General features: G+C 40.9%; 1 protein-coding gene across 1 annotated transcript; it reads left to right on the forward strand.

Annotated features, from left to right (window-relative positions):
* Positions 1-7,586: 7,586 nt before the first annotated feature.
* LOC130458151 (zinc finger protein 239-like) lies at positions 7,587-21,238 on the forward strand. The gene is made up of 3 exons (XM_056821234.1): positions 7,587-8,706; positions 10,132-10,227; positions 17,869-21,238. The coding sequence occupies exons 1-3, from the start codon at positions 8,589-8,591 to the stop codon at positions 18,639-18,641; spliced, it is 987 nt and encodes a 328-aa protein (XP_056677212.1). The 5' UTR covers positions 7,587-8,588; the 3' UTR covers positions 18,642-21,238.
* The last annotated feature ends 334 nt before the right edge of the window (positions 21,239-21,572 follow it).

Raw genomic sequence — 21,572 nt, forward strand, 5'->3', positions numbered from 1 at the left:
TCTTTCGGACTGTTTTTGAAGAGGCAAGGAATGGATTTCCCATTCCTTGCCTCTTTATTATGCCTCTAGGCATAATAACATAGTATTCTGCTTTAAGAATGAGGAAAGGCAATGTTTAAGAGAAACCAGGGAAGATATTTATGAACTGATGCCATGTGAAGTGAAAATAACCAGGTGAGCAGAATCTATAAGAACAAGGGTAGAGCAAAAAACAACCTGGAAAAACTTGGAAACTCTGATCCTTGTCCTAACTAACCACCAATCCAGAGGATGAATGATGATGCCTGTTACTGATGAAAAGACAAAAGACACACAGAGTGTAAAATGAGAGATAATGGTTTTTGGACAGAGATAATGGAGGAATTGGTTTTGCTATTCATTGGGCTTTTTTTAATTCTCAGTTTAGAAGAGGGAAAAACTGGAGTGGGACGGAAAGAAGGTCAGTTTTCCCTGACTGAAAAATATCATACATACACACATCGCCTTTGTCAGTATCCACGAGCACCAGTTTCCTCGTGGGTAAAATGGAGAGTGGAAGACTAGATGGCCTGTGAGGTCTCATCATTATCGAGTTCTACAATCTTATTTTTAGAGTATTTAGGTGTCTTCCATTCAAAAATATATTCAATATCCTATAAACTAAATGAAACATGAATTGTTCCAATGATTAGAAATGTACAGTTAACATTAAAGAAGTCTCTGACCTGTGAATATCACCAACCCCACATGATGGCATCAGCACAAATGGTGAAATCTTGACCAAGTGGACCTCTGGGGTCAAATTGTCCCACTTTCACCAAAACTTCAGGCACATCACTAAAAAGCACATAGTTCATAATGGCACACTGAGCCTCAGAGCTTCTGTTCTCATCCACAAACACCTGATCATGTTACAGACAAAAGAGTGGTTGCCATAAACTGACCGCGAAAATATGGGTTCAAGACTGTTAATTGCCAAAACTGTAAAGATAAATTTTAGTGTCTTGACTTAAATCAAAATTAAGTGTTCGCCATGGGAAAATTTCCCAAATATGAAATACCCAAGTCAGCTGGGTCTTATGGAGATTTTTGTCAATATGAATGAAAGAATTAAGGGGAGGGAAAGAGACAGAGTAAGAGGGAATATTAGGAAAAGGCCTAGGCCAGCCTAGGTGTAAGCCTTAAGAGAGACCAGTCAGTCTTTAATACAGTCACTACAAGATTTGTCCCAAGCCAGATTCTAGTGTTCAGAGAGACCCTCCAGTTCAGCTTTTCAGCTCAACTAACTCGAACTCTCTGACTCCTGACCTCCAATTCAGCTTTCAAGGCTGAATTCACTCAGAGGCCTAAACCCCTTCTTTTTAAAGAAAATTTCCTCTTATGTCACCTCCCCTAAATTTCCATCACAAGTCTGAGAAATTTTTAAGATTCACAGTCACCAGCATTGTTCTTGAATTGGGTATTCTTCAGGGAGGAGTGCAACTGAATGGGAAGTGAAATTCTCATTACTGGGTGGTGCCTGATAGAAGGCATCCTTTTATGAGAGATCATGGGCTTGTTTGTAGATGAAAAAAAAAAAACAACAAACCCCTTACCTTCCATCTTGGAGTCAATACTGTGTATTGGCTCCAAGGCAGAAGAGTGGTAAAGGCTAGGCAATGGGGGTCAAGTGACTTGCCCAGGGTCACACAGCTAGGAAGTGGCTGAGGCCAGATTTGAACCTAGGACCTCCCGTCTCTAGGCCTGGTTCTTAATCCACTGAGCAGCTACCCAGCTGCCCTTGTTTTGTAGACTTTTACATAAGTTTTAGATTCTTATTTGGAGGCATGATGACAAAGTCCTCGTTTTCTACTAGAGCACATGGGGTTCTTCTGGGACTCACAGTATCCACAGTACCTCATTTGAATCCTTAACTCATCACCTGTCACCCCTTTATCTAATTTATTGCCTAGACCTGCTGAATTTCCCTCTGTAGCATCCCTCAAATATATCCCACTCCTCTCCTGTGATAATACAACCTCATTATCTCACTTCTGGACTATTATAATAGTTTATGGTCAGTCTATCTGCCACAAACTTCTCATTGTGAATCTTAAAATTTCTCAGAACCTTAAAACATTTTTGGTTAAGGCTGCTATCCCCTTATTGTAACAATTGAAGGTACTTAGTCAGGAATGTAGGTGGGAACTCTAACATTACTCCACCCATACTTAGGCATACTTTAGGGGAAGATAGAGTTATAAACTCCTAATTGAACAATGAAAAGTCCCCAACCCATACTTAGAGTGAAGCAAGAACCCTTAAGCTAGGGCAACTTTTAAAGGACAAGATTAGCAGGAGGTGTGAATTACTCAGAAGTTTTAGTCTACTCAGATGTAAATTAAGAATGGTCAGTCCTTTGGAAAATGTCTACTGTGACTGGTAGAAATTGATAAAGTTTTCTTTAAAAGGAAGGGGTTTAGGTCTCTGAAGAATTCAGCTTTGGAGTTGAATTGGAGGCTGCTGGAGAGAGAGTTAGTTGAGCTGGAAGGCTGAACTGGAGGGTCTCTCTGAAAACTAGAATCTAGAAACTAGAATTGTGGTGAGTGGATTAAAGACTGACTGGTCTCTCTTAAGGCTTAAGCCTAGGCTGGTTTAGGCCTTTTCCTATTATTTCCTCTTACTCTATCTCTTTCCCTTTCCTTAATTCCTTTATTTGTATTAATTAAAATCTCCATAAAACCCAGCTGACTTGGGTATTTCATATTTGGGAAATTTTCCCATGGTGACCACTTAATTTTTATTTGATTTTATTTTTTTAAACATTATTTTATTTGGTCATTTCCAAACATTATTCATTGGAAACAATGATCATTTTCTTTTCCTCCCCCCCTTCCCACCACCTCTCCCATAGCCAATGCACAATTCCACTGGGTATCACGTGTCCTTGATTGGAACCCATTTCCATGTTGTTGGTATTTGCATTAGTGTTCATTTAGAGTCTCTCTTCAGTCATATCCCCTCAACCCCTGTAGTCAAACAGTTGCTTTTCCTCGGTGTTTTTGCTCCCACAGTTTGTTCTCTGTTTGTGGATAGTGTTTTTTCTCCTAGATCCCTGCAGGTTTCTCAGGGACATTGCATTGACACTAATGGAGAAGTCCATCACCTTCGATTGTACCACAGTGTATCAGTCTCTGTGTACACTGTTTTCCTGGTTCTGCTCCTTTCCCTCTGCATCACTTCCTGGAGGTCGTTCCAGTCTCCATGGAATTCCTCCACTTTATTATTCCTTTTAGCATATAGTATTCCATCACCAACATATACCACAATATGTTCAGCCATTCCCCAATTGAAGGGCATCCCCTCATTTTCCAATTTTTTGCCACCACAAAGAGCGCAGCTTTGAATATTCTTGTACAAGTCTTTTTCCTTATTATATCTTTGGGGTACAAACCCAGCAGTGCTATGGCTGGATCAAAGGGCAGACAGTCTTTTATCTCCCTTTGGGCATAGTTCCAAATTGCCCTCCAGAATGGTTGGATCCATTCACAACTCCACCAGCAATGAATTAATGTCCCTACTTTGCCACATCCCCTCCAGCTTTCATTACTTTCCTTTGCTGTCATGTTAGTCAATCTGCTAGGTGTGGGGTGATACCTCAGAGCTGTTTTGATTTACATCTCTCTGATTATAAGAGATTTAGAACACTTTTTCACATGCTTATTAATAATTTTGATTTCTTTGGCTGAGAACTGCCTGTTCATGTCCCTTGCCCATTTATCAATTGGAGAATGGCTTGATTTTTTGTACAATTGATTTAACTCTTTGTAAATTTGAGTAATTAGACCTTTGTCAGAGGTTTCTATGAAGATTTTTTCCCAATTTGTTGTTTCCCTTCTGATTTTAGTTACATTGGTTTTGTTTGTACAAAAGCTTTTTAGTTTGATGTAGTCAAAATTATTTATTTTACATTTTGTGACTCTAAGTCTTGCTTGGTTTTAAAATCTTTCCCTTCCCAAAGGTCTGACATGTATACTATTCTGTGTTTACCCAATTTACTTATAGTTTCCTTCTTTATGTTCAAGTCATTCACCCATTCTGAGTTTATCTTGGTGTAGGGTGTGAGGTGTTGATCCAAACCTAATCTCTCCCTCACTGTCTTCCAATTTTCCCAGCAGTTTTTTATCAAATAGTGGATTTTTGTCCCAAAATATGGGGTCTTTCGGTTGGTTTGTCATAGACTTTCTTGCTGAGGTCATTTATGCCAAGTCTATTCCACTGATCCTCCTTTCTGTCTCTTAGCCAGTACCAAATTGTTTTGATGACCGCTGCTTTGTAATATAGTTTGAGATCTGGGACCGCAAGTTCTCTTTGCATTTTTTTTCATGATTTCCCTGGATACCCTTGATCTTTTGTTCTTCCAAATGACCTTTGTTATGCTGCTGCTGGGGGTTCAGCACTCTGGGGTGGGGGGGAGACGTCCTGGGACCTTCCTTCTGCCTTCCCCTTAGACCCGAGTATTCTCGGATTCAGGCTTTTGGGGGATGTACCTTTTGATTTGAGTCCAGAAGGATGGTTCCCCTCCTCTGTCCTGTTGTTAAGTTTGAATTTCAGTCCCCTAGAAGCATTCAGTTTGTGATCTGCAAGGAAGGGTTTTCAGAGGTCTGAACTTTTGCTGCTTCTAAGCTGCTATCTTGACTCCGCCTCCTTAATTTTGATTTAATTCAAGACACTAAAATTATCTTTACAGTTTTGACAATTCAGTCTTGAAAACCATATTTTCGCGGTCACAGTTTATTGCAACCACTCTTTTGTCTGCAGCATCATTCTAGGACATCTTCCATTCAACCACCAAACTAATTTTTTCTTAAGTGTGGGTCTGACTTGTCCCTTCCATATTCGATAAACTCTAGTGCCTCCCTGTCACTTCCAAGACGAAATACAAAATCTCTTGTAGACAAGTAGTAGCCCTCCTCACCTCTAAGTGTTCTTAGACTGCATGTCACTTCTGGTCATCATGTCTTTCATCCCGGTACACTGGCCTCTGGCTACTGAATGAACAAGACACTCCTCTTGGACCCAGCAGACATTTTCCCTTGCTGTCCAACCTCCTTGGAATTCTCTTCTCCCCCCTCCCCCCATCTCCATTTCTGGGCTCATCTGAAGCTCTCCCTTCTAAAAGAATCTCTCCTCAAACGATCTTAAATGCAGGGCTGTCTTCTGTTTATTATTTCCTATCGATCCTACTGATTTCTTTCATATGCGTTTTCTTCCTGCCTTCCTCATTAGATGGTTAGATCCTGGAGGGAAAAGCTCTCTTTGCCTCTATACCCCATGCACAGTACAGTGCCTAGTGATTACTTCATAAATATTTGTTGACTGATTAATTCTACACAATCATTCTGCCAACAAGGGCTTCTCTAACAATGCTCAAAAACCGGAGAAGAGGTCCATTCTGTCTCGGTTTTGTGGTCATGTTGGCATTCTTCTGAAAAGGAAAAGATGATCCTTGTTGCACAGGACTCCCATCTAGTCAGGGCAGTCCCCAGTGCTTAGAGGCATGCCGGAAGCATATCCATTTCAATATATAGATAGAATATGTAGAGCTGGGTTAATAGCCATAACAGTAGTACAACTAATACAGATTCTAAAAAATACCAACATCCCCCAGATTATAAGAGCCCATTTAAGGATAACTGCTGACAAACCCAGTCCTTGCAGCCATGAGAGTTTCCACCAGCTATCATTAGGATTCCCATGAATCTCTATAGCTACTTGCTGTGCCATTAGAAAACTTCTGAAGCTCATGGATGTTTGTCACAAGTTCTCCATACCTATTTACATAAGAACATCAAGACTGGTTAATAAATGCTCAGCATGTAAAGGGCCAGTCGATTTTGTAAGATTTTGTTTTTGTCAAGAAGTCAATCTCTTCCTGTTGATAAGAGATGGCTTGAGCTGTGTCGAGTCAATCTTTCAACCTCAGCTGAGATATTCCTAACAGAGTCTATCACTGCCATAATTCCAAAATTCGATGAGATAGAAACTCAGAAAACAAACCTGTTTACAGTTGATGAAAAGATACAAATATAAGAGATCCATTTCAAAACTACTAGGCTTCACGGGAAAAATCATTCCCACCTCCCAGATGAGATTATAACACGTCACAGGATAACTGAGCCACTTGGGCACCTCCCTCCCTCTTGGTATGAGATGGTAACAGTATAACAGAACTGTCTCCAATACGTCCCATCCATTTTCACGTGGAGCCGAGGACTAAACAGTGAAAATCACTGCAGATGTCTCATCCGTTACATGTTCAAGAAATGCAGAGATGGGAAAACAGAATAATGTCATTGCACTTAACTTCCACTACAAATGGACCCTCACCTCTTGTTACAAACAACTCAGAGGCAGGCAAATGGTCAGTCAGAGGTAGGGATGCTCCCAAATATCTGAAAACCACTTCTGAAGACTCATTACAATCAAGTAAGTTATTAAATAATTAAATTCTCTTAAAACTTGTGTACAGGTTGAAACCAATTTGATAAAGTCCACCATCAGGTCTGTGTGACAATCAATGGCACAAAAGAGCAAAATGCTGTTTATGGGCTTTTACAATGATATTCTTGAGTACAATCATAGTCACAGGGAAGGTACAAATGAAGACAATATAACCAAAAACGTCAATTTTGATAACTCATGAAGTGGTTAACAGTGAATTACATACATCGCATATTTAGAGAGTGTTATAGAGACTTCTTCATTCTGGGGAGGGGAACAAACTGAAACAGTTAACACCAATAAGGCATTGAGGTCTGGAAAGGCTTAAAATTCACTTCCAAACTCTCTGAGGCTCCTTCTCCTCCCGTTAACCATCATTCATCACAATTTCTTTGTCCACACAAAGATGAATCAATCTCATAAACATTTTCTCTTGGGTGATGGAGATTCTTAAAAACAACAACTTTTAATGAGACCTTCTGTGATAAACTTATATACTGCTAGTCTCGATGTCTCCCAAATTCCCTGCATCAGGTTCAATGTAAACCTCAAACTCATGACTCAGTGGAATCTATTATAAGGAAATATTAGACTATGTACGATGCTCACAAATCCTTTCTTCTACTTCTCCCCTCACTTCATAGACAGGAGGACAGAATCAGTCTCAGAGATAAAAGAGACCTTAGAAATTTAGTCTAATGGGTTTAGGGCAACATTTCTCTTTCTGATATCCAGTATTACAGACATTCATCTTATGCACCAACATGGCAAGCTTGCATTACACATGACAGAAATGCTAGCAATCTGCACATTTGTGCACCCGAATCAGTGGTTCCTGCCTGTGGCATTTCTCCTTCATGCATATGACTCCATCTGGCATGATTTTCGGAGATGGAAACCTTTCTTACTGCCTAAAGAAGAAATCGATTTTATAGATGGTTAGTTAGAAACAGCAGCAGCGCAGGCCGGAAGAGCTTCTTCCTTCCTGTCTGCTCCGGAGCTTCCAGGGCAGTAAAAGCACCTCCCGGGCACACCAGAGTCTGCAGTCCAGACCCAGAGACCCCTCTCTGGAGGTGAGGCGGGGCAGGGGGGGGGGATTTGCGGGGGGAAGGAGCCTGAAACTTGCAGGTAGTTGTGATCCAGATCTGGCACTCTATCCACCATGGGATCTGGCTGTGTCTCGTTCCAGACATGTTCAGTGACTTTACCTCACGTCTGGCATATTTTCCCTCCACATTTCAGATCACTGATCAACTTAAACTTCCTGTAAGTCCCAACTCAAAACTCAAAACTTTCTACAAGAAACCTTCCCTCGTCCCTCTCAGAGTACCTCCATCCTTTCCATTCTTCCCCATTTCTCCTAGACAGAGCTTGATTTGTGTCCATGTGTCTGTTTATTGTCTCCGTAGAACAGATGGGACAGCACAGGAATCTTCCTGTGATCCCCTTTGTCTTCAGCTTTACCTTTAGCTCTTCCCAGGTTTCCTCCTTTGTCCTTGTCTATGGGTTTTGTTGTTGTTGTTGTTTGTTTGTTTTTTTAAGGCAATAGGAGTTAAGTGACTTGCCCAGGGTCACAAAGCTGGGAAGTGTCTGAGGCCAGATTTGAACCTAGGACCTCCCGTCTCTAGTTCTGGCTTTACTGTTGTCTTTAGTTATTCACTCCTCCTGCATTTCTGCTGCTTGGGGTGTTCAAGAAGCAAATGGTCTCTTCCTTTTGGGGTCTCTTCCTAAAAACTCTGCAGACTCCTCTTCACTAGCGAACATCTGCTGTTCTGTCCAGCATTGTGAAGCTCACATTTACAGGTGTTGGGAGAGAAATTTAACCAGAGGGCAAACTGAGGCAGCTCTCCAAGGACAAGCAGAGGAATACTGCCTATCACTGAAAGGGGCCAGGGACTTGCCTCTTTATGTGCCTTTAATGCGCCAATTCCTAAACAGAAGGTTAAATCTCATTGATAAGTTTGAGGGAGTACAGTGCTGGCTCTGACACTGACAAAGGGCGGGACCTTTGGGCCCCTCCTTTCTCTGTAGGTCAGTTTCTTCCTGTAACTGACCAGAGGTGGGCTCTTTATTGTGATGTGACTTTCAGCCTCTGTGCCCTGCTTGGGCTGCTCTAGGAGGTGGTGATGTTCCAGGATGTGGCTGTGGACTTCACACGGGAGGAGTGGCGCCTCCTGTCCCCTCCCCAGAAGGAGCTGTACAAGGAGGTGATGCTGGAGAATGCCCGGAACCTGCTCTCTGTGGGTAAGAAGCCCTCTCTCTGCCGCCCAAGTCTGCCATCCAAGGAAAATCGCCCTCAGCAGCAGGCAGGGTTGGGAGCAGTTTTCAGTCATGAGGAAGGGACGAGGGCTGGTAAGGCGAGTCCCCAGCCAGGGCCCTCCTGCTGCCTGCTTCTCCTGTAAAAGGATTTTGCATTGTTAAAGACCTTGGGGGCTCCCTTTGGTGCTCCTGAAGTCTGAGATCAAATGCGTGTTGGAGAATCTCAGACGTGGAAGTAATCTCAGAGCTGCTTCTGTCTCGTCTCCACGACCCAGAATTAGGTCTCCCAAAGCCATCTGAGAAAACTGTTCAGGAGGTTATTCCTCCCACCCTCTTCCCCTCTATTGGGGATCTTTTTCTCTTTAACCATCATAAACTCACAGCTCCGTGGTGTCCCCAGGAGAGATGGTTTGTCTTTAGTCTTCCTTCCTATTGCCCAAAACCTCCAGCAGAGCCAGTAAAGAATGGAGGGAAGGGATGAACAGCTTCTAATGATCTGCTCTTGCCTGGGGCTCTTCTGCTGGTTATCTCTGTAATATTCTGGCACTTCTTCCTCATTTTCATCTTCCTAATTCAGAGACAAAATTATCCCTGTTTTACAGATGAGGAAATGAATTTGATTCAGTGGCTTATTCTCAGGCACTCACATAGGACCTGCTTGTCGCAAAATGTAAACTGAGGCCTTCCTGCCTCTAATCCCAGGCCCCTTAGGTTTCCCCTTCTACCTGCTTCTCATTTCCAGATAATGGAAAACTATGGACTCAGCCTGTCTTTCTCTAAAGAAAATGCCTCAGAACCAACCGTTACGGTTCCAGATTGGTTCCCTGACCTTCTTCCCCCTCCTTTCCTCATTCTAAATGCTCTAGAAACTCTCCTCTATGGCTCCTGCAGTCCCTGCTTGCCCACCTCTGTGATTATCAGAATGAATGGACTGGCTGGGAGATAGCATTGGACCCAAGGAGGATTGTTGGGTTTCACAGGAAAGGAGGCAGAGCTCCAGGGGAGAAGAGTCCAGGAGGCTCAAAGAGGTGTCAGAGAGGAAGGAGAATGCAGGGTGATGGGACAGAAGCCGATTCCTCAAGGTCCCTGTATCTGGAGCATCAGACTGACCCAGAACACTGACCCTTGCATCTAGTTTGGAAGTTTAAGAGTTTCTTCCAGAATGGACCAGAGCAGGATGTGGGGTGGGGAGGGGCTGTTGCTCATTTTACGGTCTCCCAGGAGGTTAATAGGTCCATCCTACCCTGGACTATTGCATTACATTCACTGAGGGGGGAAAGGCAGACTCCTGGAGGAACCCCATGGACAGATTGTCTTGAGTGAAGTCACTGGACTCCCCCAACTTTCCCTCAGGAGAACTCAGTGACAGACTTCTCTCAATTCTCCTCCCTGCCTGTTCCCCATTCCTAGGGCTTCCAGCTCCCCCACAAGAAGTGATCTCTTATTTGGAGCAGAGGGAAGTCCAGTGCATGCTGAAGCCAGAAGGCCTACAGAGCTGCTGCCCAGGTGAAGGAGGACAAAAGAGGCGTGGGAAAGGGAGGGTGACCATAGGCTTCTGGGTGCTCTGGTGAAGGCAGTGCTAGATTTGGGATCAGGAGGATGCTACATGGAATTCTTTTTCAGAGGTTTTAGCACGGGTTCCCTGAGCAAGTCATTGAACCCTTGAGCCTCAATTTCCCCATCTATATGATGAGGCTGTTGGATTCCATTTCCTATCAGCTCCCTTCATGAGATCTGACTATAATCCTCTTAAGAAGTCATTATTTCAGACTTGAAAGTCTCCTCCAGGAGCCAGAAGGGTTGAGCTCATCCCCTCTGAGCTGTTTAGTATCCAGACACATGTATGAGGGCTTGCTCTGTGCCGGGTCCTGGATTAAGTGATGGGGGACATAAAGCGCTGCAGCTGACATCCCGTGCCCTCCAGGAAGTCACCCTCTGTTAGGGCAGATAGCACAATGCCAACAATTCTATGAAATCCCTCTAGATCCCAGTTCGAAGGAAGCTCATTATGAGAGGGAAGGAGCAGTGGAGAGGTCTTAAGGGGGAGGTGGCCTAGGGCTTCAGGAGAGCCAGACTGAGGATTCTGGGGGGAAATATAGTATAGAAAACAAGGGCGAAGCACCAGGATAACTCACTGCAAAGGGCCATGTCTAGTATTTTAGCCATGTACCTGAGAACAGATGTTGGACTACCTCCTGAGGAGAAAGACACCAAGTGAGAGTGTTTGGAGCATTGGGGAGAAATGGTTTGTTTCCCAGAGGAAGAGAGTCCTTATCTCATTAGTGTGTGAAAGGCTGAAGGTGAAAGAACAATGGGAGTCCTGAAGGAAGAATAGATGGGCTTAGATGAGGGATCCTGAGGCCAGAGAGGAAAAGGAGGCAGCTGAGCTGGGTGAAAGGTGGAGGATAAGAGAGAGCTCTGCAGAGAGGTCCAGCTTTTGTTCAGTGGAATATGAGGCCAAGTTCTCAACTCAGAAGGTGAGGTAGGAGTTGTTAGGAAGCCATGAAGGAGAGCTAGACACCAGGGATATATTTGGAAGGCTGCCTTGGTGGGTGGCAAATGAAATCCATGAAGGAGAAGTCATAGCATTGCTTTGCCCAGTTGAGGATCCAGCTGACGTCAGGGAACCTCAATGTCGAGTGCAGCCAGGCAGCTGGTTTCCTGATTTTCCTTCTCTCCATTGACCTGCAGCCTATGAGCAGGAGTGAAGACTGCTGCCTTATTTGGAAGCAATCCAGGGCTAAGCTTTCCCTAAATCATCAGCCCAAGCCTTTTCCTGATCTCAGGGTTCAGTCTTTGTGCTGCTCTTGGACAATCAGGTGACTACAGCACCTCACTTTCAGGAGATGTGAGCCTTGAGAGAAGCCTCTGAGATCTCCAGCATTGGGTCTACTCTAATTCCAACAGAGTTACTGTTGACTGCTGAGAAATATGGGGAAGAGAGGGGCAGAATCACAACTGAGGCCAGAGGATGTATTTGCCTTCCAGGAGAGATTCCAGACTAGGATTCTGGTAGAGTTTGGGCCTGACAGAATTCCAGGACCCAGTCAGTAAACATGTATTAAATAAGAAATATGTTCTAGGAACCAAGGTAAGCTCTGCAGATACAAAGGAAGGATAATACCAATCTGGGCTGACCTGGAGCTCACAATCTAGAATATAGACATGAAGGTAGTTAAGCTTGCCTTTTGTGAGTTACTTGACCTTTATGGGTACTTAACACCCTTTTGTAATAGATTTAAATTAGACTTAGCTTAAGTTTTAGCTTCACTATAAGGTATGAGTTAAGTACCTTCATTGTTCAATCAGGAGTTTACAACGTTATCTTCCTCAAGATTGTGAACTTGTTCACAATCCATTCCTGATTCTGTTAGACCAAGTATCTCCATGGTTAGAAATGTTAATAGCTAAATCAAATCTTCTACAGTGCAGTCTGAGTAGTTTTTAAAATTCACAAACCCTGGCAGTCACTTGATACTTTTATAGTTGAAGATCCTGAGACCAACAGAATTACAGTGACTTGCTCATGGTTAAGAATCCTAGCCAGTTTCTCCGGTCCAATGAGAATGCACCACCACCTATACTGGAATTTTTAAAAACAGTATCATGAAAATGCCTGTACCTATATGAGGTGGAAATAGGAAGAGAATTGTAGGAACCTTTTTTTTTTAAACCTTACCTTCTGTCTTAGAATCAACACTGAGTATTGCTTCCAAGGCAGAAAAGTGGTAAGGGCTAGGCAATGGGGGTTAAGTGACTTGCCCAGGGTCACACAGCTGGGAAGTGTCTGAGGCTGGATTTTAATCTAGGACTTCCCGTCTCTAAACCTGACTCTTAATCCACTGAGCTACCCAGCTGCCTCCTGTAGGAGCTTTCTTGCCCATTTCCTTACAAAAGGATCAAGGACTCAACTTAATATATGAGACATCTTTGTAAATATTGGCAATACCATATTTTTATTTAATTTGTATTCAGTAGAAGAGTTTTATTAAAAAGAGGCATTAAAAGAAAAGTAATGGCTTCTCTCAAGGAGTAGGAAACTCAACAAAATCTTTTATACCTTGGATAAATGCCCCCCCAAAAGAGTGCTGAATTTCTTTATCTGATCTCAGCTACTAGAACAAAAAATAAGGTGGAAAGCAATCATGAAGGGAATTACATAATGATTACAGAGAAGCTAGATGATGAAATAATAGGAATACTTAGTCTACATGCACCCAGTGGTGTCATACCTATGAAGAGAAAAGTGAATGTCTAGACAATGAAAATGAAAGCAAAAAGATTGAAAGTGAATTGTCTAGTATTTTAGACAGAGCACACCCAGTCACAAGATTTGGTCTCAGCTTCCAGTATTTCAGATTAAATCAGTCATCCAGCCTTTCTCAGGTCTCACTTAGGAATGTAATAAAGCTAGCCTGTGTAACAGTTAAAATTTAGGGGAGACTGAGGCAGTAGAAATTAGTTTCTCTCTGCAAGGAGTATTATATTTTTTAGAGGTTTATTAAAGGTTAAGGATTAAAGAAAATACAGAATAAGAAATCACATGTCTAGGCCAGAGAGGCCTAGACAAGATAACCTCACATCATGAAAGAGACATGTCTGCTCCGAAATGGAAGTTGAAAAGCCCTCAATAGGAGGAGAAATCCTTTAAATAAAGTTTTGTGATCTTGGCCAGGTGAGAATTCAGTGAGATTAGAGGGCATTCTGGGGAAGTGGAACAAGGATTTCTGGGGATTGAAGTCCTGGATTCAAGTCTATTTTTACATCTCCTCCATTTGATCCTCTTGGGACGAAAGACTTCCCCAAAGGATCATAAAAACATAATCAGTTTAAAGATTGCAATAATCTGAGGATAAGAGAAAAAAAAAAGAACAAAACCAATAATTGCTGGACACATTGACAAAAAGCCAGTTAGAGGGCAGTCCCCTTTAGCATGAAAGTATACATACAAATAAATGTTCAATCAACCACACCCAAAGTTCATTTTTGTGCAACTTGTGATCTGGAGGCTTCTTCATGGTGTCTTCTCCAACAGTTTAGTTTTTGGATTCAGGCAAGTAGCATCTTTCTTTACCTAAAATTCTTCTCAAAAGGAATTTAAACTATGCAATTTAAATAATAATATTTTACATTCCCCTGTTAAGAGGGTGATTGAAAAATTGCTTAGGGATGCATGGCTGAGGTAGGAGGTATATGAATCAATTGGCAAGAGAAATTAAAAAGATATTAGAAAAATCCAAATAAAAAAGAAAATACTGCATGAAAATATAGACTTTCAAAGTCTTATGTGTGTAAAAATTCCATGTAAAGGAAAAATAAATATATAACAGGTCCTTGAATCAGGGCCCAATTAAAATGATCTAAGCAATGATGCATTTACCCAGTCAGAAGCCAAGACTACAGAAAGGTACCACACTATGAAAGGCAGAAAAGGGGACCAGATTATAGGAGCCAAGGTTTTTGGGGATACTCATCTATGAGTATTTTCAGAGTGAGTGTGGACACAAGGAAAGCCTATGTCTAGCATGTTAAACACAGTAACCTCGAGTCTTCACACTAGCTTCAAAACCTTTGTATTGGCCTAGAAGTGCATCAATCCATCCTGGATTGGGTTTTCTTTGGCCCTGTGCAATGGCTCTTTTTGTGTATATCTTGTCCTGGAATCAGACAGAATCATTAAGCAAAGTCCCATAATTTATTTTAAATAATTAGTGGCATCATTTTTATAGTCTCTAGCCTTTTGGGCATGCATTAGCAAATGTATCTTAAACTTATATTACTGCAAAATCAGAAGGTTAAAGAAAATCTTAATGCTGGTGACATGTGCTTGAAATATAAAAGAGAAAAATAAAAAAAAACTGAAATAGTATATTGCACATGCAAGAAAAATATAATAATAAAAGAGCTTTAAAAATTTCAAAAATATAGCTTATAATCATTGACATTCTGTGTCAGCTAAGAAAATATAGCATACAAGGCTTTCTCACCAAAAATGAGATCCATTTCCTCTTCATATCTGGCCATGATCTACTGAATTGAGCATGACAAATGAATTGAGCAAGGTAACATTTTTCATTTTTAAAGAACAGTATTATAAATATGTAGATATCAATATCCCCAAAATTCTCAATAGCCCAATTAATTACAATAGCAAACAAACACACTATCATATTTCACAAAAGTTTCTGTATGGCATTTTTAAAAAACCTATGAATTGATGGATATTTGTCACAAGTTTTTACAATCAAAACAATCTTTCAACCTTGGTAATAAGCCATATTTTAAACAAAGTAAAACTCATTTTGGGTTAAGAACATAATCAAGAAATCTATATATCATTCTGGTGGAAGTAAAGTAGTGAGCTGAAGAGTTACAAATGAGAGGTGCTCATTTTTGGAGGCTTTTTAGGGATACAAATGTCCTGAGATTAACTGCCCCAACTTCTATTCACATATTTAGAAATGTGGGAAAGTTGGGGGTCATAAAATGTATTTCACTTCAGCTAGAATTGGTCTTACACCTCGTGTTAGGGGCAGGCAAAAATAACCAGAGATTGTTTAAAAAAATTCCAAAAATTATGTTTAAAAACCCTTAAAATCAGTTGAGATATTTAACACATTAAATTTTCCAAAGGTTGTTATACAATTGTAACCAGTTTTTATGAAGTCTATCCATCCTTTAGGTGATAATTTACAAATTCAAAATAGAAAACAGCTGTTTATAGTTATAGGGGAAAAGCGACAGAATTTAACAGTAGTCAAAACTCAGTACATTAAAATGATTCAGTGTAACAGAATAATATTTAATGCAGTAATATATGAATTTAAAATCACAAAGTTAAACCTTAAACAAAGCAGACAGTAAAATGCAATAGAATGCAGATTTGTATAAACCATTGGAGTCTGAAACGCCTCAAAATTATAACCTCTAGTCTTTAAAGTTCTTTGGTGTTTTGTTTTTTTTTATCCATTTTAAATGTCTGTTGTCCAAAGGCAAATTGATAAGGGGTAAGCAATGAGGTCTAAGCGATCTGCTTAGGGCCACATGGCCATGAAGTGTCTTGGGCCAAATTTCAACTGAGAACCTCCCATCTCTAGGCCTGGCTCTCAGTTCACTGAGCGACAGAGATTTTCCCCCAAAGTTAGCTAAAAAGGTTGTACGCAGGTGAAATCGATAAAAATACCAGAACAGTCAAAAGGTAGCCTTTTAAATAGCCCATTGCTTTTAAGTTCCTGTTTGGAAAAGTTTATTTCTTCTCCTCTCCCTTTTCTCTCTCTCCTATGATCCACCCACATGGTCAATACCCCTTAGCCTAAGGGAAAATTACCCATTCTCCTTTCCCTCTTGTCTCTCCCCTCCACCCACATGGCCAATACCCCCGTTTTTTTACCAGCTGGTTTTTTATACTGAAGAAACTGGATCTGCTACCAGCAGCCTCCGTTCTGGGGCTGGGGCTGGGGCAATGAGCTGTCTGGGTTGGAGGCCAGTTTTTGCTGGACTGGGATCCGCTGGGCCAGATGGGCGAGAGACCACTGGGGTGGGTCAGGGCAAGAATGCAGGACTGGGAGCCAGAGCACCAGGTGAGGATGGAGAGAGGTCAGGATCAGCAGCAAGAGAAACAGGCAGGCAGAACTTAGCAGACAGGAGCAGATGTTAGCAGGCCAGAGATCACAGGCAGGCAGGGCCTGGAGCCGGGAGCCTGTGAGCTATCTAATGGCTGGAATGAGCAGCAGCTTTGTGAGGGTAAAAAAACCTTGACCAGAGAAATGTGGCTTAAAAAAAATTCTAGGCAGTAGCTATGAAAGGCTGAACTAAAGTAGAGAAAAGAATCAGAAGACTGAGATATTTCGCTTTTCCGAAGTGGTTGCCAAAACTGTAAAGATTAAAATTCAAGGAAACTGAGGCAGTAGAAATTTCTCTCTGCAAGGAGTATTATATTTTTAGAGGTTTATTAAAGGTTAAGGATTAAAGAAAATACAGAATAAGAAATTACATGTCTAGGCCAGAGAGGCCTAGACAAGATAACCTCATATCATGAAAGAGACATGTCTGCTCCGAAATGGAAGTTGAAAAGCCCTCAGTAGGAGGAGAAATCCTTTAAATAAAGTTTTGTGATCTCGGCCAGATGAGAATTCAGTGAGATTAGAGGGCATTCTGGGGAAGTGGAGCAAAGATTTCTGGGGATTGAAGTCCTGGATTCGAGTGTATTTTTACACCTGTCCCAAATTTCTTATGAAGAGTCAATGAGATCATATGGGAGGCTCTTTGTTATTTAAATTGTTCTTTAGCATTAAGGCAATGGCATTTTCAAATGTAAAGATAATTTTAGGGTTGTGACCTAATCTAAATTAATTTAGTCGCCAGAGAAAATCCCAAATAAAATACCCAAGTCAGTTGGGAAATTTATGGTGATTTTAATTAATATAGAGGGAAGGAATTAAGGAGAAGAGAGAAAAAGAGGTTATAGGATTTCTCCTATGTGCCAGGGGAAGTTCAAGGACCTCTGCCACAAGGTCTTTGAAAAAGATTAGAGGCTTTTACTAAGAGAATACTGTTTGAAAGGTAAAGGAGAAAAAAATCACCTAAGCTATGAGGGAGTGAAGATGTCTCACCTGAACTAGGCTACTCAGCTTCTCCCAGTATAGTATCAAGGGAAAACTCATTGCCAAACCGGACAATAGCTGCCACCATGCCAAGATGCCAAAATGCTCAGCAAGCTTCTGCCAGAGCCACTTCTCTGAGGAAAGACTCAGAGAGAGGAAGTGCCACGAAATATAGATGGTTTTTATATCACTTTCCTGAGTCTCACATGTACCAATGGTAGCTTAAGGTTGATTTAGGACAGCCCAGGGGTCTGTCAGTTGTTTCTGATTTGTTATTTGTTAGCATATCTCTGTCATAGGCCATCCTCCTAAATACTTAATCCTTAAGTATGGGTGTAGACATTCCTGTTTTTGTTAGACTAAGTAGGGTGCAGTAATCTAAAGTTCACACAAAGGACAGATTGTACCTATTTAAGTTGGAAGACTTTCTTACCTGAGGTAATAGGATAGAAAGTGGTTTGTTTTATGAGAGTTGAGGATTGGAGATAGTTATATATGTGTATATGTCAGTCTACATGTATGTTTTACTGATTATTTCTTTTAGAAGGAGAGATTAGTCCTGAAATCAAGTCAAATCCAACAGAGGTGAGCTATCCTGTGGAAGAAATGGACTTAAAAAGATTCATGTGTAGCAGTCCTGATAACTTTCCTTCTAGGGAATTCTGTGTTGCACATCAAAATTCATCTCATATTGAACATCAAAGAATACACCCTGAGGAAAAATCTAGTGAAAATAATCAGTGTAGAAATACTTTTATACACAGATCCAGTCTTGTTGGATATGACAAAATCCATACTAGCAAGGAACGTTATGAATTGAAACAATATGGAAAGATATTTAATCCGAGCTCCCATCTTGCTGTACATCAGAGAATGCAAACTGGTGAGAAACCTCATGAATGCAAGCAATGTGGAAAGGCATTTAGTCAGAGGTCCAGTCTTGTTGTACACCTGAGAATCCACACTGGGGAGAAACCTTTTGAATGCAAGCAATGTGGAAAGGCATTTGTTCATATCTCCAGTCTTGCTGTACACCAGAAAATGCACACTGGGGAGAAACCTTATGAATGCAAGCAATGTGGAAAGGCATTTAGTCAGAGCTCAAATCTTGGTGTACACCTGAGAATCCACACTGGGGAGAAACCTTTTGAATACAAGCAGTGTGGAAAGATATTCAGTCGGAGCTCCAGTCTTCTTGTACAGCAGAGAATCCACACTGGGGAAAAGCTTTATGAATGCAAGCAGTATGGAAAGACTTTCAATCAGAAATCCAATATTGCTACACATCAGAAAACCCACACTGGAGTAACGTTATGACTGCAAGTAATGTGTAAATATATTCAGTTGTTACATCATACCATATATGAAAGCTACACTAGGGAGAAACATCAAAAATAAAAGCTATGTCAAGAGGTGTTCATATTCATCTCCAGTCTTACTATGTTGTGATGGAAATTTTCCCACCTCCTTTTTGTGGCAGCTTTGTGGAATTAGAAAATTTGTTATCCTAAAAACTGATTCTTAACATCCCATTCATCCTGTTCTTACATGCTGGCACAGACAAAATGTAAATTTGTTGCAGCTCTGAGGGTAGCTGAGAACATCAAATTACAATATTTGTTGTTACAGAGCCTTATTTACTATTCAGAAATGAATGGATTGACACAGCAATGAAGTCTGACAAACTACAAATTCAACTTCAGACTCTAGCTTCCTTCCCCTCTGTAGTGTCATCATATACCTACATTCCATAGGTCACATCTCTGGGATCTCACATAGTGAGGTAGAGTCCTGCACTGGGTATAGTGTGGAGGAATCTCATTTTGGATATGTTGTAGAGACTGGGCAGGCCAAAATGGCAAGGGGGTCTAGGGAGATGAATTTCTGCCCTGAATTTCAGGATATTCTAGCTAATTGAAATGACTAGTGCACTCAGGAACAGTAGGTATTTAAGATAAGTAATGCACTGTCCTTCCATAGAGTGAGCCCTCCTTGCAATTCTACTTCCTGTCTCTAGTTAGGAGGAATAACCTTCCTTGCCCTCCCCTCTAGGGGTAAAATGCCAGAGGCCAAGTTTTTCCAGAGCTGCTTTCAGGCCACGTGGCTGGGGGCAAAAATAGGGTTCAAGTGGCTACTATGCTTGAGAACCACATGGGGGATTGGAAAAAGGAAAGAGAAGAATACAGAGAGCAAAATACAGCTAAAATTTGTTAATTTTACCTCAGTAATCAATACCTTCTAATAAGATTAACTCTTCCTCCAGTTTTCTGGAATATTAAACTGGAGATAGAATCTTGTTGCAGTATCTGGGTTTCTCCCCCCCCCCCCCCCCCCTGTGAAATAAGCCAGGAGGATTAGAGTCTAATTGTTGCTAAAAGACACATACACACCTGGCTTAAGGGGTCACAGTGAACAATCGCTATCCAGCTACTGACAATGTAAGTGAAAGGGATTTGTACTTTCCTAGCCTCAAGAGACCAGCTCCAAGGACTCCCAGCTTGCAGCAACAGCAACGGTAAGAAAAGCAGCAGCAGTAGCACCCAAGCAGTGAGGGAGGGAGGTAGGAGCAGGCAGCAGTAGCAGCAAAGCTCAGAAAACTGGCACAAGGCCATGATAGGAGAAACATGCTTTCTTTTCAAACTAATCTACTCAGAATTAAGAATTCTGAACTCTACTTCTGTGGTCACCATAAATGTAAGATTTAGATTAATATCCAATGCCTGGATTATATTTTACAAAGTTTATTATCTAACAAAATAGAACCATGTTGTGTAAAAATTAAAATTAAATCTTAATAGTAAAAATATATTTTAAGGGATTTATTAATGATTATTAGAAATGAAGGAATAAAGAAGATACAAAATAAAAACCTTGTGCCTATGGCTGATCAGTCATTTCAAAACCCCTGCCTTATCACTGCCACCATGTTCACTGCTTCCTGGAAGTATGTAATGTCAGGAAGTCAGTGGCCTGGGAAATGTAGTTCTTTTTTTAGAGTAACAGATTTTCAATTATACATTCTCCCCTGATGATCATTTTGGGGGGCTAGTCTCTCCAATTTGATCATTTAACATAATCAACTTTTAAATTACAGGAATTTGGGAATAGAGGGGAAAAGAACAAACCCATGATTGTTAGGCACATTGACAAAAAGCCAGTTAGGAAACAGTCCCCTTCAGCATAAGGGTATACATACAAAACAAGTAATTCAACCCCATACAGTTCAAATCACCACATCCCAAACTTCACTCTGGATCTTCTGGTGCGGTGTGTGGTCTGAGGAGGCACCTTTATGGTGCCTTCTCCAAACAGTTCACTTTCTGGATTGGAAGAAAGAGTTCACTTTCTGGATTCGGAGAGGTAGCATGTTTCTTATCCTAAAATTACTCTCAAAAGAATTTAAAATTTGCATTTTAGAATAATAGTACATTCCCCCTGAAGAGAGCATTGAAAAACACAGGGATCTCTCAGAGATGTAAGGCAGAGTTATGAGCTATATGAATCAATTGACAAGAGAAATAAAAAATCTCAAAAACACAAAGAAAAAATAATTTTTGGATGAAATATAGACTATCAAAGTCTTATGTGTAAAAAATTTAAGTGGAGGAAAATAAACCTGTAACATGTACTTGTATCAGGGCTGAATTAAAGTGAGTTCTATCCCACAGGTCTGTAGGTCATTCTAGGTATCACTGCTTTGATATCCATCACAGCATCATCAACAGCACTGATCACCGCTCTTGTTCAGACAGTCCAAACTGCACAACATGTAGATAATCTTTCCAAGAATGTTTCCATTGCCCTCTTAAAGGAACATATAGACAAAGGCTTAGAAGCCCACATAAATGTCTTTGTAGAAGTTATTCTTTATATTGGAAATCAGCTATAAAATAAAAGTGAGATTCAAATCAAAATGTCATGCTGAATTAAAATGGATTTGTGTCTCTCCCCTCATAACTAATCAGATGTTTCTTGGGAAAACAAAGCAACACATTTTTGGCATTTGGAATCATTCAGACTTTTCGATTGATGTCAAAACACTACACAGACAAATTATGGATATCACTCGTACTTCCCTTTATTCAGCCTCATCCATTGCTAATTCCTTTTATGACAGCATCTCCTCCTTCATCTCCAACAATGATTTGACCCATACCCTTAATGCTTGTGGATTTGCTCTTGCCTTATTTTTCTTATTCTTATTTTCTTTCCAGTCCTCATCTGACACCTAGGGTCTACCATATGACA

This window comes from Monodelphis domestica, chromosome 3, assembly GCF_027887165.1.
Source record: "Monodelphis domestica isolate mMonDom1 chromosome 3, mMonDom1.pri, whole genome shotgun sequence".
Classification (NCBI taxonomy): domain Eukaryota; kingdom Metazoa; phylum Chordata; class Mammalia; order Didelphimorphia; family Didelphidae; genus Monodelphis; species Monodelphis domestica.

What these genes read in the sequence shown, in the direction of transcription:
- LOC130458151 (XM_056821234.1), top strand. Translation starts at nt 8,589, where the DNA reads ATGTTCCAGGATGTGGCTGTGGACTTCACACGGGAGGAGTGGCGCCTC. An exon ending in CCGGAACCTGCTCTCTGTGG is followed by an intron (nt 8,707 to 10,131) that starts GTAAGAAGCCCT and finishes CCCCATTCCTAG; the next exon opens with GGCTTCCAGCTCCCCCACAA. An exon ending in CCTACAGAGCTGCTGCCCAG is followed by an intron (nt 10,228 to 17,868) that starts GTGAAGGAGGAC and finishes TATTTCTTTTAG; the next exon opens with AAGGAGAGATTAGTCCTGAA.